This window comes from Equus quagga, chromosome 9, assembly GCF_021613505.1.
Source record: "Equus quagga isolate Etosha38 chromosome 9, UCLA_HA_Equagga_1.0, whole genome shotgun sequence".
NCBI lineage: Eukaryota > Metazoa > Chordata > Mammalia > Perissodactyla > Equidae > Equus > Equus quagga.
The window spans coordinates 79741738-79753973 of NC_060275.1; the positions used below are offsets into that span (position 1 = coordinate 79741738).

Here is a 12236-nt window from a genome sequence, read left to right on the forward strand (position 1 = left end):
GCTATAATTTCCAAGACAAAAAATAACAAACGTTGGAGAGGATGTGGAGAAAAGGGTACCCTCATACACTGCTGGTGGGAATGCAAACTGGTGCAGCCACTTTGGAAAGCAGTGTGGAGATTTCTCTGAAAATTAAAAATAGAAATACCATATTGCCCAACTGTCCCACTACTGGGTATTTATCCAAAGAATGTGAAATCAAAAATTCAAAGAAACTTATGCACCCCTATGTTCATTGCAGCATTATTCACAATAGCCTAGACATGGAAGTAACCCAAGTGCCCATCAACTGATGAATGGATAAAGAAGATGTGGTATATATATACAATGAAATACTACTCAGCCATAAAAAAGACAGAATCTTAACATTTGCAATAACATGGATGGACCTTGAGGGTATTGTGTTAAGTGAAATAAGCCAGACAGAGACAGACAAACACCACAAGATTTCACTCATATGTGGAAGATAAACAAACACATGGACAAAGAGAACAGGTTAGTACTGACCAGAGGGAAAGGGGGTTAGGGGAGGGGAAAAGGGGTAAAGGGGCAGATATATATTGTGACTGATAAATAATAATGTACACCTGAAATTTCACACTCATAAACTATTATGACCTCAATAAAAAAAAATAAGTAAAAAGAAACAGGTGAAACCAATCTTAATGATATTTTGTATTTAACCCAATATGTCTAAAATGTTATCACAACATATAATTAATATAAAATTTATTAAGATGTTTTATTATTTTTTCATACTAAGTCTTCAAAATTGAGTATGTATTTTATACTTCCAGCACATCTCAATTTGGACTAGCCACATTTCAAATGCTCAGTAGCCACATATATTAACTGATAGCTACCATGTTGACGAGTACAGCTCCAGAAGCTCTTAAATGACAACTTACAAGGATCCAATTAAAGTCTCAAAAAAAAATGTCTTTATAAGAGCACTGATCCTATTCATGAGGGCTCCACCCTCATGACCTAGTCATCTCCCAAAGGCCCCACCTCCTAATATCATCACATTGGGGATTAAGTTTCAACATATGAATTTTAGGGTGACACAAACATTCAGTCTATAGGAAGCACTGTGGAAATAATTATGAGAAAACCTGAATTATTTAAGTCAGTATCGATTAAAATTATAGTTGAAAATATGCATCATGAATCTCAGTGGAAAGTTTTATATAAAGAAGGTGTTGACCAAAGTACTTTGAGAATGCGAAGTGCTTGTTAGTTATTACCCTTGAAGTAGATTTTAAAATAAGAAGGTTCAAAAAAAATTATGTGCCAGTTACCATAAAACATAAGTTTAATCTACACTTATGTGTCATCTTGGCACTATAAAGTTGAGTCTGCTTAGTAAAGGGGGAAAAGAGATATAATATTGAGTTTTGTTTTAATAGATCCAAGGACTTTTGGCTTTACAACCTTTTGTTTGTTACAAGAATTTACAAGTTTTATAAAGTTTTGTGGTAGAGAACTATATTTGTTCACTTAAAGTCGTAACCCTGTTTAAGAGATTGATTTTTCTCATGAGTCATATGAATAATTAACCTAACTGATTTCTTTGGTCTGTTTTTAATTAACAAGCCAGGAAAAAAGACTATGCATATACTTCTAAAATCAGAAACAAGCCTAACAGCATTTTTCAGTAAAATAGATAAGTGACTTCAACAGATTTCTTTAAAACCAACGCGTAATGTCAATTTCCCACAATACATTATTGGGTTTTAATTCTTACAACAATTCTATGAGATAAGTATTTTTTATGCTCATTTATAACTGTGGTTAAGCAATTTGCTCAATATAACAAAGCTAGAATTGTACTTGAGCTGACGCTTGAACTTCCTGCTGTTTCGTGGCCCGATCCTTCGCCACTACACTGCCGCCATCAGAGCTCTCGCTTCCTTCATTGGAGCACATTTCTGGGAAAGCTCTGGTTTCACCTGAATAAAATGTAGGACTAGCTAAAATCTTTCTGTGAGTTCACCCTTGTTTTACAACACAATCAGAATATCATTAAAACGTGGCAGCACATCTGAAATGCTCAAATATAGGGTTTCTTGTTTACATGGGAAGATTTCAAGGTTCTCAAAAGTTCTTACCAGAAAGTTCTTAATATGGAATTACCCCAATGAGCAATGGTTAATTTGGTTCTAATGTAACATTGTCAATGAAGAAGTCATCAGCTTTGGCAAGGAAAGTCCTTCAATGATGTCCTTCATTCACAAAATATTAATGAAGTCCTTCATTCACTAAATATTTATGAGCACCTCCTTTGTGCCTTGCACTGTGCTAGACTGTAGGGACACAGAGTGGACAAAGCAGACAAGGGCTCTGCCCTTATGAGGTTTACCCTCCACTGGAGAAGTGCGTGAATTTGGGTTTCCCCAGAAGCAGACCCTGGGACAATGATTCCAATGCAGGTAGCTTATTGAGAAGTGCAGGAGATACCAGTAGGAAAGGGTGCAAGTCATGCAGAGGGAACGCAGCTTATAAAAAGTTTGTTATTAAACCAGTTATTGCAGGTAGTATTGGAGCTGAATCCTGAAAGGGAAAATCTAGGAAACGGTATAAAAGAAACAGCATGCTTCAGAACCATTACATCCAAAGGCAAGGCAGCTGGTGTCTATAGACAATCGCCCAAGAGTCACTGGCTGAGGGCTGCTGTGGGTTGAGACAGGAGGCAATTCATCCCCTGCGCTTCTGGCCTACCCCCAGAGGTGGCAAAGTGGCCTTCTGCATCCTGGAAAAATGCCCTCAGACCAAAATACAGATATGGGCATTGAAAGCCAGCTGCAGCGGATTGAAAACTCTGGGGACTGACAGCATTGGCTACAGGGAGACAGATAATGAAGATGTAGTGAAGTACAAGTTAATTACAGAGAATGACAACCAGAAGAAGGAAAAAATGAGGACATTTGATTAACTGTAATTGGGATTGGGCAGGGAGGCGGCTGCTGCTTAGGTGGAGTAGGGAGGTCGGGTGAGGATGGTAAAAGGCCCTCCATGGTGAGCGTCAAGGGAAGAGACTTAGACCCGCCATGTGCAAAGTGCGGGCCACAGCTGGGGCCAGTCCAGGAGCTGCTTGTGACCCATTTGAGACAAGGTAAGCACAAAAATTGAGAGTATTTCTAAATGTAACCATTTAGAAATGGCTACAGCAATTTGACATTGCCACAACCTCCTAGCCTAGACTAGTGACCAACTTGTCTCCTTGCATGTGGTGTAGACCAGTTTGGGTGTTATCAAACCTGCATGGAAAGTCATGCACAGCAGGATAGTGTTAAATATATGACATTTTAAGTTTGGTTTGTCAACTATAATCTAAAAATCCGAGGAAAGTAGGCACTTATTTTTAAAACTTGCTATTTTCAATCATTTTCATTTTAAAATTTAGGATAACATTATTAGTTAAATTATGGAGGTAAAATTTGTATTGTTTCTTCTTTCAGGTTTATTGAGATGTGATTTACATGCAGTAATATTCACCCTTTTGAGGTGTTTAGTTCTCTGAGGTTGACAAATGAATACAGTAACCATCACCACGACCATGGCTTAGAGTATTTCCATGGAAAATTCTCTCTGGCCCCTCTGTAGTCCATTTCCTCCCCTGGAAAGCACTCCTCCAACTTCTGTCTCTGTATCTTCTGCCGGAATGTCTTACACATGGAATCATGCGGTATGTGGTCTTTCGTGTCTGGCTTCTTTCACTGAGCATAACGCATTTAAGATTCACCCATTTGTTGCATGTATCAGTACTTCGTTCCTTTTTATTGCTGAGTAGTATTCCCTCGCGTAGATGGACCAGTTTGTTAATTCATTCACTAGTTGATGAACATTTGGGTTGTTTCCAGTTTTGGGTCATAATAAAGCTGCTATAAACATTCACATACAGGTATGTGTGAAAACAGATGTTTTCATTTCTCTTAAGTAAATGCCAGGGAGTTGGTTTGCTGGGCCATATTCACGTTTAACTTTATAAGAAACTGCCAAACTCTTTTCCAAAATGGCGGTGTCATTTTGCATTCCCATTAGCAATGTGTCAGAGTTCTAGCATCCTCACCAGCATGCACTTTGTTCTTAGCTTTTTAAAAACCATTCCAATAGGTGTGTAGTGGTATTTCATTGTGATTTTAATTTACGCTTTCCTAATGATTAATAATGCTGAGCATTTTGTCATATGCTTATTTGCCATCCAGATCGCTTCTTTGATGGCATTTCTGTTCAAATCTTTGCCCTTTTTAAAATTGAGTTATTTTTTACTTACTAAGCTTTGAGAATTCTTTGGGTATTCTGGATACAAGTCCTTTATAAGATGTGTTTTCAAATATTTTCTTTCTGCTGTGGTTTGTCTTTCCATTTTCTTACCAGCATCTCTCAAAGAGCAAAAGTTTTTAATTACGACAAAATAAAATCACAGTAGCTATTGTGATTGAGGAAATAAATTTTTAATTTTATTTAATTTTAATGAAATTTAAATAGCCATATGTGGATAGTGGCTACCATATTGGACAGCACGGCATATTATCGCCTAAATGTACTAAACAAACAATGTGTACATTTTTTATAATTTTTTTATTCTATGTTTGTTTTGCTTACATTTATTGACATGTAACTTTATGCCTGCTGAATTTAATAATAAAAATTGGGGCTTTCATTCTGTAAATCTTCTTTTTTCTTTTTTTTCTATTAATTTTTATCATATTTTATTAATGTATCAGTCCATGATGTTTTAGAAATTTAAAAACCTGGTCCTTCAACACAGACAGTCTGAGAAGCACTGAGCTAGACAGATGTCATAACATGGACAAAAGCCCTGTCTCCCTGGCTGGGGTATTTTTCCTTGTAAATCCACAAAGTGGCATTCTGGAGAAGGGGTGATGGGGTGAAGGAGTGGGGGCCTATTTTAGATAATGTGGTCAGGGTAACCTCTCTGACATGGTGACGTTTGGGTGGGGGATCGAGCACTCCAAGTGGAGGGACAGAATAACAAAGTTTGGGGAGACTGGGGGAGGGCGTGGCATGTTCCAGGAACAGAAAGGAGACCACTGTGGCCAGATATGAGAATGGAGGGAGAGGGGTGAGAGATGAGCTGGAGAGGAAGCAAAGAGCCAGATTTTACACTGTGTTACAGACTTCCTCTCTTCCCCTCCCACATTATAGATAAGAGTCAAGAACCACAGGCACCCGATATGTATAAACAAGTGTGTGAATATGTCTGAATAAGGGCTTTATTCAAAATGTGCTTGAAGAAACAACCAAATGTTATCTTACATTTGGCTTTGGTTGTATAGAAAGAATTATCTCTATGTTTGCAGCCCAGGAAGTGGACAATAATAACTCTCACAAGAATTTAGGGAGTGGGGTTCCCATGCCACAGATTAAGACTTTGAAGCTCAAAATGTTATGTAACTTGCCCAAATTACATGGCTAACAAGAAATAAACTCAAGCTTATGTCCTTTCCACTCTATTTGACTGCCTTTCTTCAAAATGAGCCCAAAACAGCCCTTTTACAAACCTGAAATTTTCTACATTTTAATTTGGTTTTAGTAATGATACAAATGGGCACAAAAATGTAACAATTATAGAGACTTTGCATTTATTTTGAGAATTCCTCCTCTGTCTTAGTTTCCTGAAGCCACTGTAGCAAATTAGCACAAACTTGGTGGCTGAAAATACAAAAATTTATTCTCTCACAGTTCTGGAGACCAGAAGTTCAAAATCAAGGAGTCGACAATGCCACACTCCCTGCGAAGGCTCTAGGGGACAATCTGTTGCTTGCCTCTTCCAGCTTCTAGTGGCTCCAAGTGCTCCGTGGCTCATGGCTGCATCATTCCAATCTTGGGTCACGTGGCCTCCACTTCTCTAAGTTTGTCTCTTATAAGGACACTTGTCATTGGATTTAGGGCCCACTCAGATGATCCGGGATGATTTCAACTCAAGATCCTTAATTACACATGCCAAGACCCCTTTTCCAAATAAGATCACATTCACAGTTTCTGAAGATTAGAAGGTGGATGCATCTTTTTGGGGACCACCATCAAGCCCCTCCACCTCCCTGTGCTTCGGCCTGGAAACTCTCCCCAGGCTGTAAGCTGGACACTTGTCAGGCTGAGTTCGTCCATTTCTTTTCTCCCAGAGGCCACTGGCCTGCACTTGCCTGCTGTCTGAAAACCATTGTTTCAGACATTTTGCCCAGTTTTCTAGTTATTTAAGCAGGAGGGTTGATCCAGTTCCCATTACTCCTTCGTGGCCAGGAGCAGAAGTTGCACCCAAGAGTCTAAGTTCATTGAGTGGGGAGGACTTTTCCATCTTCTCACAGTGGCATCATCACTGCCCGCAGAAATGACTGGAGCATAGTAATCCTTCCAAGCAGTTGATGAATTAATGAACAAATGAATGAAAAGGAAGTTAACCTAAATCCTTTGTTGTTTTCTTGTTTGGGACCGAGTGGCCACAACTCTTTTTTTTACCTCAGTCAGTTGGGTGAGCTCGAGCCGTCTCTCGTCAGTTGAGTCTCTGCTGGTGTCAATTGAAGTTTCTTCACCAATCCACTCTCAGCCCCTCAGTGTGGCTTTCACGGTTAATGCAAAAATCCAGCCTTGGGAAATTTGAGATTTACCTATGAAGCACATTTTGGGTAATGATTTATAAGAAGTAGGTTCTGCCTGTGTTTTAAATAAAAAGAACACAGGGCATCTTGTGGGGAGGGGCTGACGAGGGGAAGGTAAGTGAGTAGTAGTGTTGTCACAGGGAACTGAGGCCAGACGATGTGCTGATGGAAAATAAATGATGATGCACCGAGAAAATGAGAGGCAAGAGATAAGAGAGAAGCTTGCCTACTGAAGAACACAAATTATAAATTATATCAGTCCATATTAAAACACATGTGGTCATAGATGAAGAAAAATGGTTTCTGCTTTCGTTTCCACATTCACACACTAATTAAATTTAAAAAGAAAACAGTTATTACCATTATCAATAGCATTTATGAGAGCATCTGCTATATGGCTGTTTGACTTTCTAAAAATCTGATTGTGTCTTGAATGAAGAGCTCTGCTAGTTTGTTTTGAATTTATTATATCAGATTTTTAGTGACAAATATAAAATAATAGACACTTGTTATAATAAGCCTAAAAATACAGAGGTAGATAAAGAACAAGTTAGAAATCTCTTACTTTAATTGCAATCCCCTGAGAACCAATATTAACAGTTTAGTGTGTATCTTTCTACATCTGCCTCAGCATTCTTATGAACATATGCAAATATATTCACATATACAGTGGGTGGTTGCTGGTTTTATAAAAATGTGAACAAATTAAATATATAACATTTTTTTTCATTTAACAATAGATTAGAAACATTCCACCAGATAAATATACATAGATTTACCTCAGATTTTTAAATCTAGAGTATGAATTTACTACCATTTGTTCAACTGCTCCCCAAATGATGTACATTCTGGCGATTTTCAGGTTTTTGCCACCACCTATCATACTGCACTAAACACCCTTGTGACTGCAGACTGTTTTAATTTTCTCATCATGGATAGCTGAGCCTTGAAATATAACCTTTCAAATGCCACTGCCTTCCCCTCATCCTCCCTGTCTTTTGGAGAACGGAGCTGAAGGGAGACTGAAGATGAGCTGTGAAAGCCGATAATTACTCCATATAGCACATGGCCAGCAGCCTCCTGCTACAATATTTACGTCCTATTCCATTGAGATGGCACTCTCTGCTCACATGACCCAAATGCAGTTCTCACTCCATCAGGAACACAGCCGAATCCACACTGCATTGGCAGCTTTGCACATGCTCCGTCTGGCCCTGTGAATCCTCACTCACCCATTGAGATTTCTTTGGGTTTAAAGCAACATTCCAGCTGCAGAAGCTCCGTGACCTCCAGTGTTTTCCTGGTCCAGATCCAAGGCAGGTGGCCCCCCACAAATACTGTTTCTTAGGGTTGGAGCTTTTCTGTGTATTTGTTTGGGGGTGGAGGATGTATAATACTTACACACAAGTACAGCTGATGCATGAGGCCATAAGAAGTAACTCTTTTCCTGGCAGGTATTACAGGAATAACATTTACCTACTTCCATTATTTGCCTTGACAACAACCTGCAGCTCTAATGCATGCTTCATTCTCAAACGGAGGTCTTGGCAAATGACGCTGTATCTGACTTTTGTGTTGACTGTAACGTGTGAGATGGTGTTTTCTCTTCTCTAGGGCCCTGGATGCTTTTTGCCATTCTGATGGTAAATGATGAGACAGGCAACCATGGATTTCAGCACTCCATCTGTCTTTGATCAGCAAAAAGGTAAAAACGCTGCTTTACTGCATCCTTTCGTTCTTTGCATCTTCAGTCCAACAGCAGGGATTTGCAGTTCTAATGGGAAAGAGAGTAGTGTGTGTGTGTGTGTGATGTGGAAAGAGGATTTCACATAGAAAACAAACCTGTTCTAAATGTTCACTTCTAATTTGATAAGCATTTGGAAGGGGAAAATAAGCTTATGGTCCGCTTGTCTTGTTAAAGTGCTCCTACATACAAATTTTAAAAACTGTTTCAAGCACACCAGCAATTGCACGTAGTATCATCTTTATTCTCATTAGTTTTTTTTCAAATCTTTAAAAAAATGTATTGGAGTAAGTAATATAAAAGAACAAATCATGTGTCTCTTTTCTACCTATTAACTCCATCTATTAACTATCTATTAACTCAATGTGTCATTGCTATAGTTTCATAAATATGTTTGGATTCCCTTCAGGAATAGATGTTGCCCACATTTACGCTGTCGTTGATAGACTATCTCACCAGAGGTTGTGTAATGACTTCTCACTATGTTATTATTTGCAGTGACAGGATATATCTTTCTTACTCATAATTTCCAGAGTGGAGGTAATTTTCCACATGAAAAGATTGCTGTGAAAACAACCCATCCTCATTAAAAACACTTATTCAGCCATACGGTCTATGTGTGTACATTTTGTTTATGAAGTGTGTATATATACGTACACGGAATACCTAAGTGTAATTAGGCATCTTTTCTACGTATGCTTAGGAAATTTCCCACTTTGTAAATGTAATAAATATTTTTTTTAGGATTTTTTTTTAAATATCTGACATCTAAACCACTTTCTATAGTCTTTCTAGTCTCTGAATTTTCTTCAGAATCCTAAAATCCTTTGGTCATTTACTTGTTTTGGCTACAATGTAAAAATGGTGGTTTGTGAAAGCCTCATTAAGAAAATTCATTGCTTCTTTTTTTTTCCCTTTTCCTGCTCTAGGCCACAGTGTGTTTACCACCCTTCAGGCTACATCTGGTTTCATGGGGGAATTCTCTTAGCTCAGTGCTTTCTCAAATAATAGATTGACGTTTAGATTTCTGAATAACTATGTGTACTTGTGCATATATATATAGTTTGATATCCACGTCCTAACTCGTTTTGAAGTGTGTGTGTATGTGCTGGTTCATGCTGCGTTTGGATATGAACACCATAGAGAAAGTGATTGCTACAGCTGTGCTCACCACCGTCCCCTCCCCTTTGTACATTTTGTATCACTGATGGCAATCAGCAAAAGCGAAAATATGCTTACATCCAAAGACCTCATATTGTTGAGCTGTGCACTCCAAAGAGGAACATGATGAGTTTATTTTTTAAGACTAATCTGAGGGAGCTGGAACTGACTGCAGAGAACTAGCCCTTCATAATGAATTCATCTGTTCCAGTGTCGTGTCCTAACAGGACTGAGCCCAAAACATAGTTAAAATATTAATTTATAATATTGATTTTTGGGACCGGCCTGGTGGTGTAGTGGTTAAGTTTGCAGGCTCCACTTCAGCAGCCAGGGGTTCGTGGGTTCAGATCCTGGGCGCAGACCTACACACGGCTCATCAAGCCATGCTCTGGCAGCATCCCACATATAAAATGGAGGAAGATGGGCACAGATGTTAGCTCAGGGCCGCTCTTCCTCACCAAAAAAAAAAAAAAAAAGAAAGACGGAAAATATTTATTTTCTGATAGCACCTTTCACGTGAGCAATTCACAGCAGTTCCTCCACGCTAGGCCTGATGCTCCCTCCTGTAAGTTAACTCTCTCCCTGCCAACTCTATCTCTATTTCTCAATCCTTTCTCTCTAGAGGTGGTTTAGTGGAAATAGCATGGGCAACATAGGTTGGAATGGCAGATCAACTACTTCTTAGCTGTGTGACCGTAGCAAGTTACCCAGCCTTTCTGGGCCTTAGTTTCCTCAGCAATAAAATGGAGGAAATGATGCTTGCCTAGCAAGGTTGTTGTGAGGATCCAAAATAATATATAAAAAGCACCTGCCACATTGCCTTATGTGCAATGAGTACTTTCAAATTGTGCCTGATTTTGCTATTGTTATTGCTCTTATAATTATTACCACCCTGGACTGTAAGTTCCTCAAATGTGAAAGACTATTCACCTGTCTATCTCCAGCTTGCACTTAGCAGTCCTCAGAATAAATGAGCGTTTAGTTAATGCTGGTTGACTGGATAACATTATTTTTCAAGACTCCAAGGTACCATTTAGACCAACCCCTAGAATAATTATTAACTAAATGTTATCTGAATGGCTCTATTATCTCACTAACCCTTCCACCTTCTTAAAAGCATGAAGGGCCATAATAGGTTTAGACCATTATGTAGATTTTTGAATACGATATTGTTGGGCAAACCACAAGATGGCTCCCTCTGGAAAAGTTGAATGTGAGGCTGTAGTAGAGGGTTTTCCATGAATTCCAATCTCTGGGGAATCGAAACTCTAGTGGCCACTGGCTTTTTATATGTAGATGTTGACAAAAGACATTACATCTGGAAGGATCTTAGAAGTCACATAACGCACTGGTTCTCAAACTTGGCCACATATAAGAATCCCCTGGACAGCTTTTGAAAATGCTGATCCCTCCGTTTTACCCTTGGAGATTTCAGTTTAATTGGTGTGGAGTATAGCCTGACAAAAGCTCGCCAGGAAGTTCTAATGTAGCACAAAGATTGAAAACTACTCATCCAATCCATCCCCCTAACATCTCAGGTGGGAAAAGGGAAGCACAGAGAGGTTAAAAAATGGGTCCTTTTTATAATAATAACACACAGCTAATTAGTAATAGAGGCGACTGAGACCCAGGTGTTCTCTATCCCGAAGCAACAACAGGCAGCCTCTTTTCACGGGCAATCTCTGGCCCTAACAGCTACTCTGGGTGAGGGTAGGGCTCAAGCAGCTCTGACTTAAGCTTACCCAGAGAATGGTTAGCATTGTGCACTTGAAAAATACGATGCATGATGACCTTCAGAGCTCAGATGAGGCGGATTTGGTGAGTCTGACCTCCAACTGCATTTTTCTCCATTTCTCTTTAGTAGAGGTAACAAGACATCCCTGTGGTAGGGACTTGGGGACAGAGGGACATTTGCTCATGTCCTGTCTCAGTCCTCTTCCCAGTTGCATGAACTTGGACAAACTGATTGATCTCCTCATCTGTAAAAGGTGGATGATACTATATATTCATGGGGTTGCTGCGAGGCCTAAAGATGGGGTTATGTGAGTGGCCAAGGAGATTAGGGCCACGTCTCTGGCCTGCTTCGTGAAATTGTGAGGGAGGAAGCCCGGGTCTTCGGAGCTCCCCACTCCTGTTTTGTGCTTTTCCATTTCACCATAGCAACCTCTCTTCCGTCCCATGTGTTCTTCCTGGCTGTCTTCCCTCTCAGAGCAGAAAGGACCCATAGTAGAATCATTTACTACAGAACACAGAGTTTCCTATTGAAGTTGAGAGATTATGTAACTGAAGATGTTTGCATTTTAAGCTTTATTTCTAATTGTGGAAAGGAAAGCTTTGCTATCCCTGAAGGAGGAACCCAGGCCTCAGAGAGAGAATGGGAGCAAGAAGTGTGGTCCCAGGAGCCTTACCCACGCCGGGCCCTGCCCAGGTTCTGTGAGGAAATGTATTGGGTGAGGCTGAGCAGTGTGTCTGTGGGCACCTGTGGGTGCTGTGGCCCACCTTCTCAGGTTTTCCTCTGGTAGAGCTGCTGAGAGAATGAGAGGAGGGCCTCAGCCCTCCTGCCCAGATCAATACGGGGCCTTGGTGGCCTAGGGCTGCCAAAACAAATTACCACAAGCCCGGTGGCTTTAAACAACAGAAACACATTCTCTCAGTTCTGGAGACCAGAGCAGGAAATTAAGATGTCAGCAGGGGGTGTGTCAGGGGAA

General features: G+C 39.9%; 1 protein-coding gene across 1 annotated transcript in view; it reads left to right on the forward strand.

Moving 5' to 3' along the window:
* The first annotated feature begins 8245 nt into the window (after nt 1–8245).
* ANKRD55 (ankyrin repeat domain 55) overlaps nt 8246–12236 on the forward strand; it is a 95681-nt gene continuing 91690 nt past the window's right edge. The window contains exon 1 of the mRNA XM_046672226.1: nt 8246–8328. Within this exon, the coding sequence (XP_046528182.1) occupies nt 8271–8328 (58 nt within the window). The 5' untranslated portion in view covers nt 8246–8270. The remainder of the gene's footprint in view (nt 8329–12236) is intronic.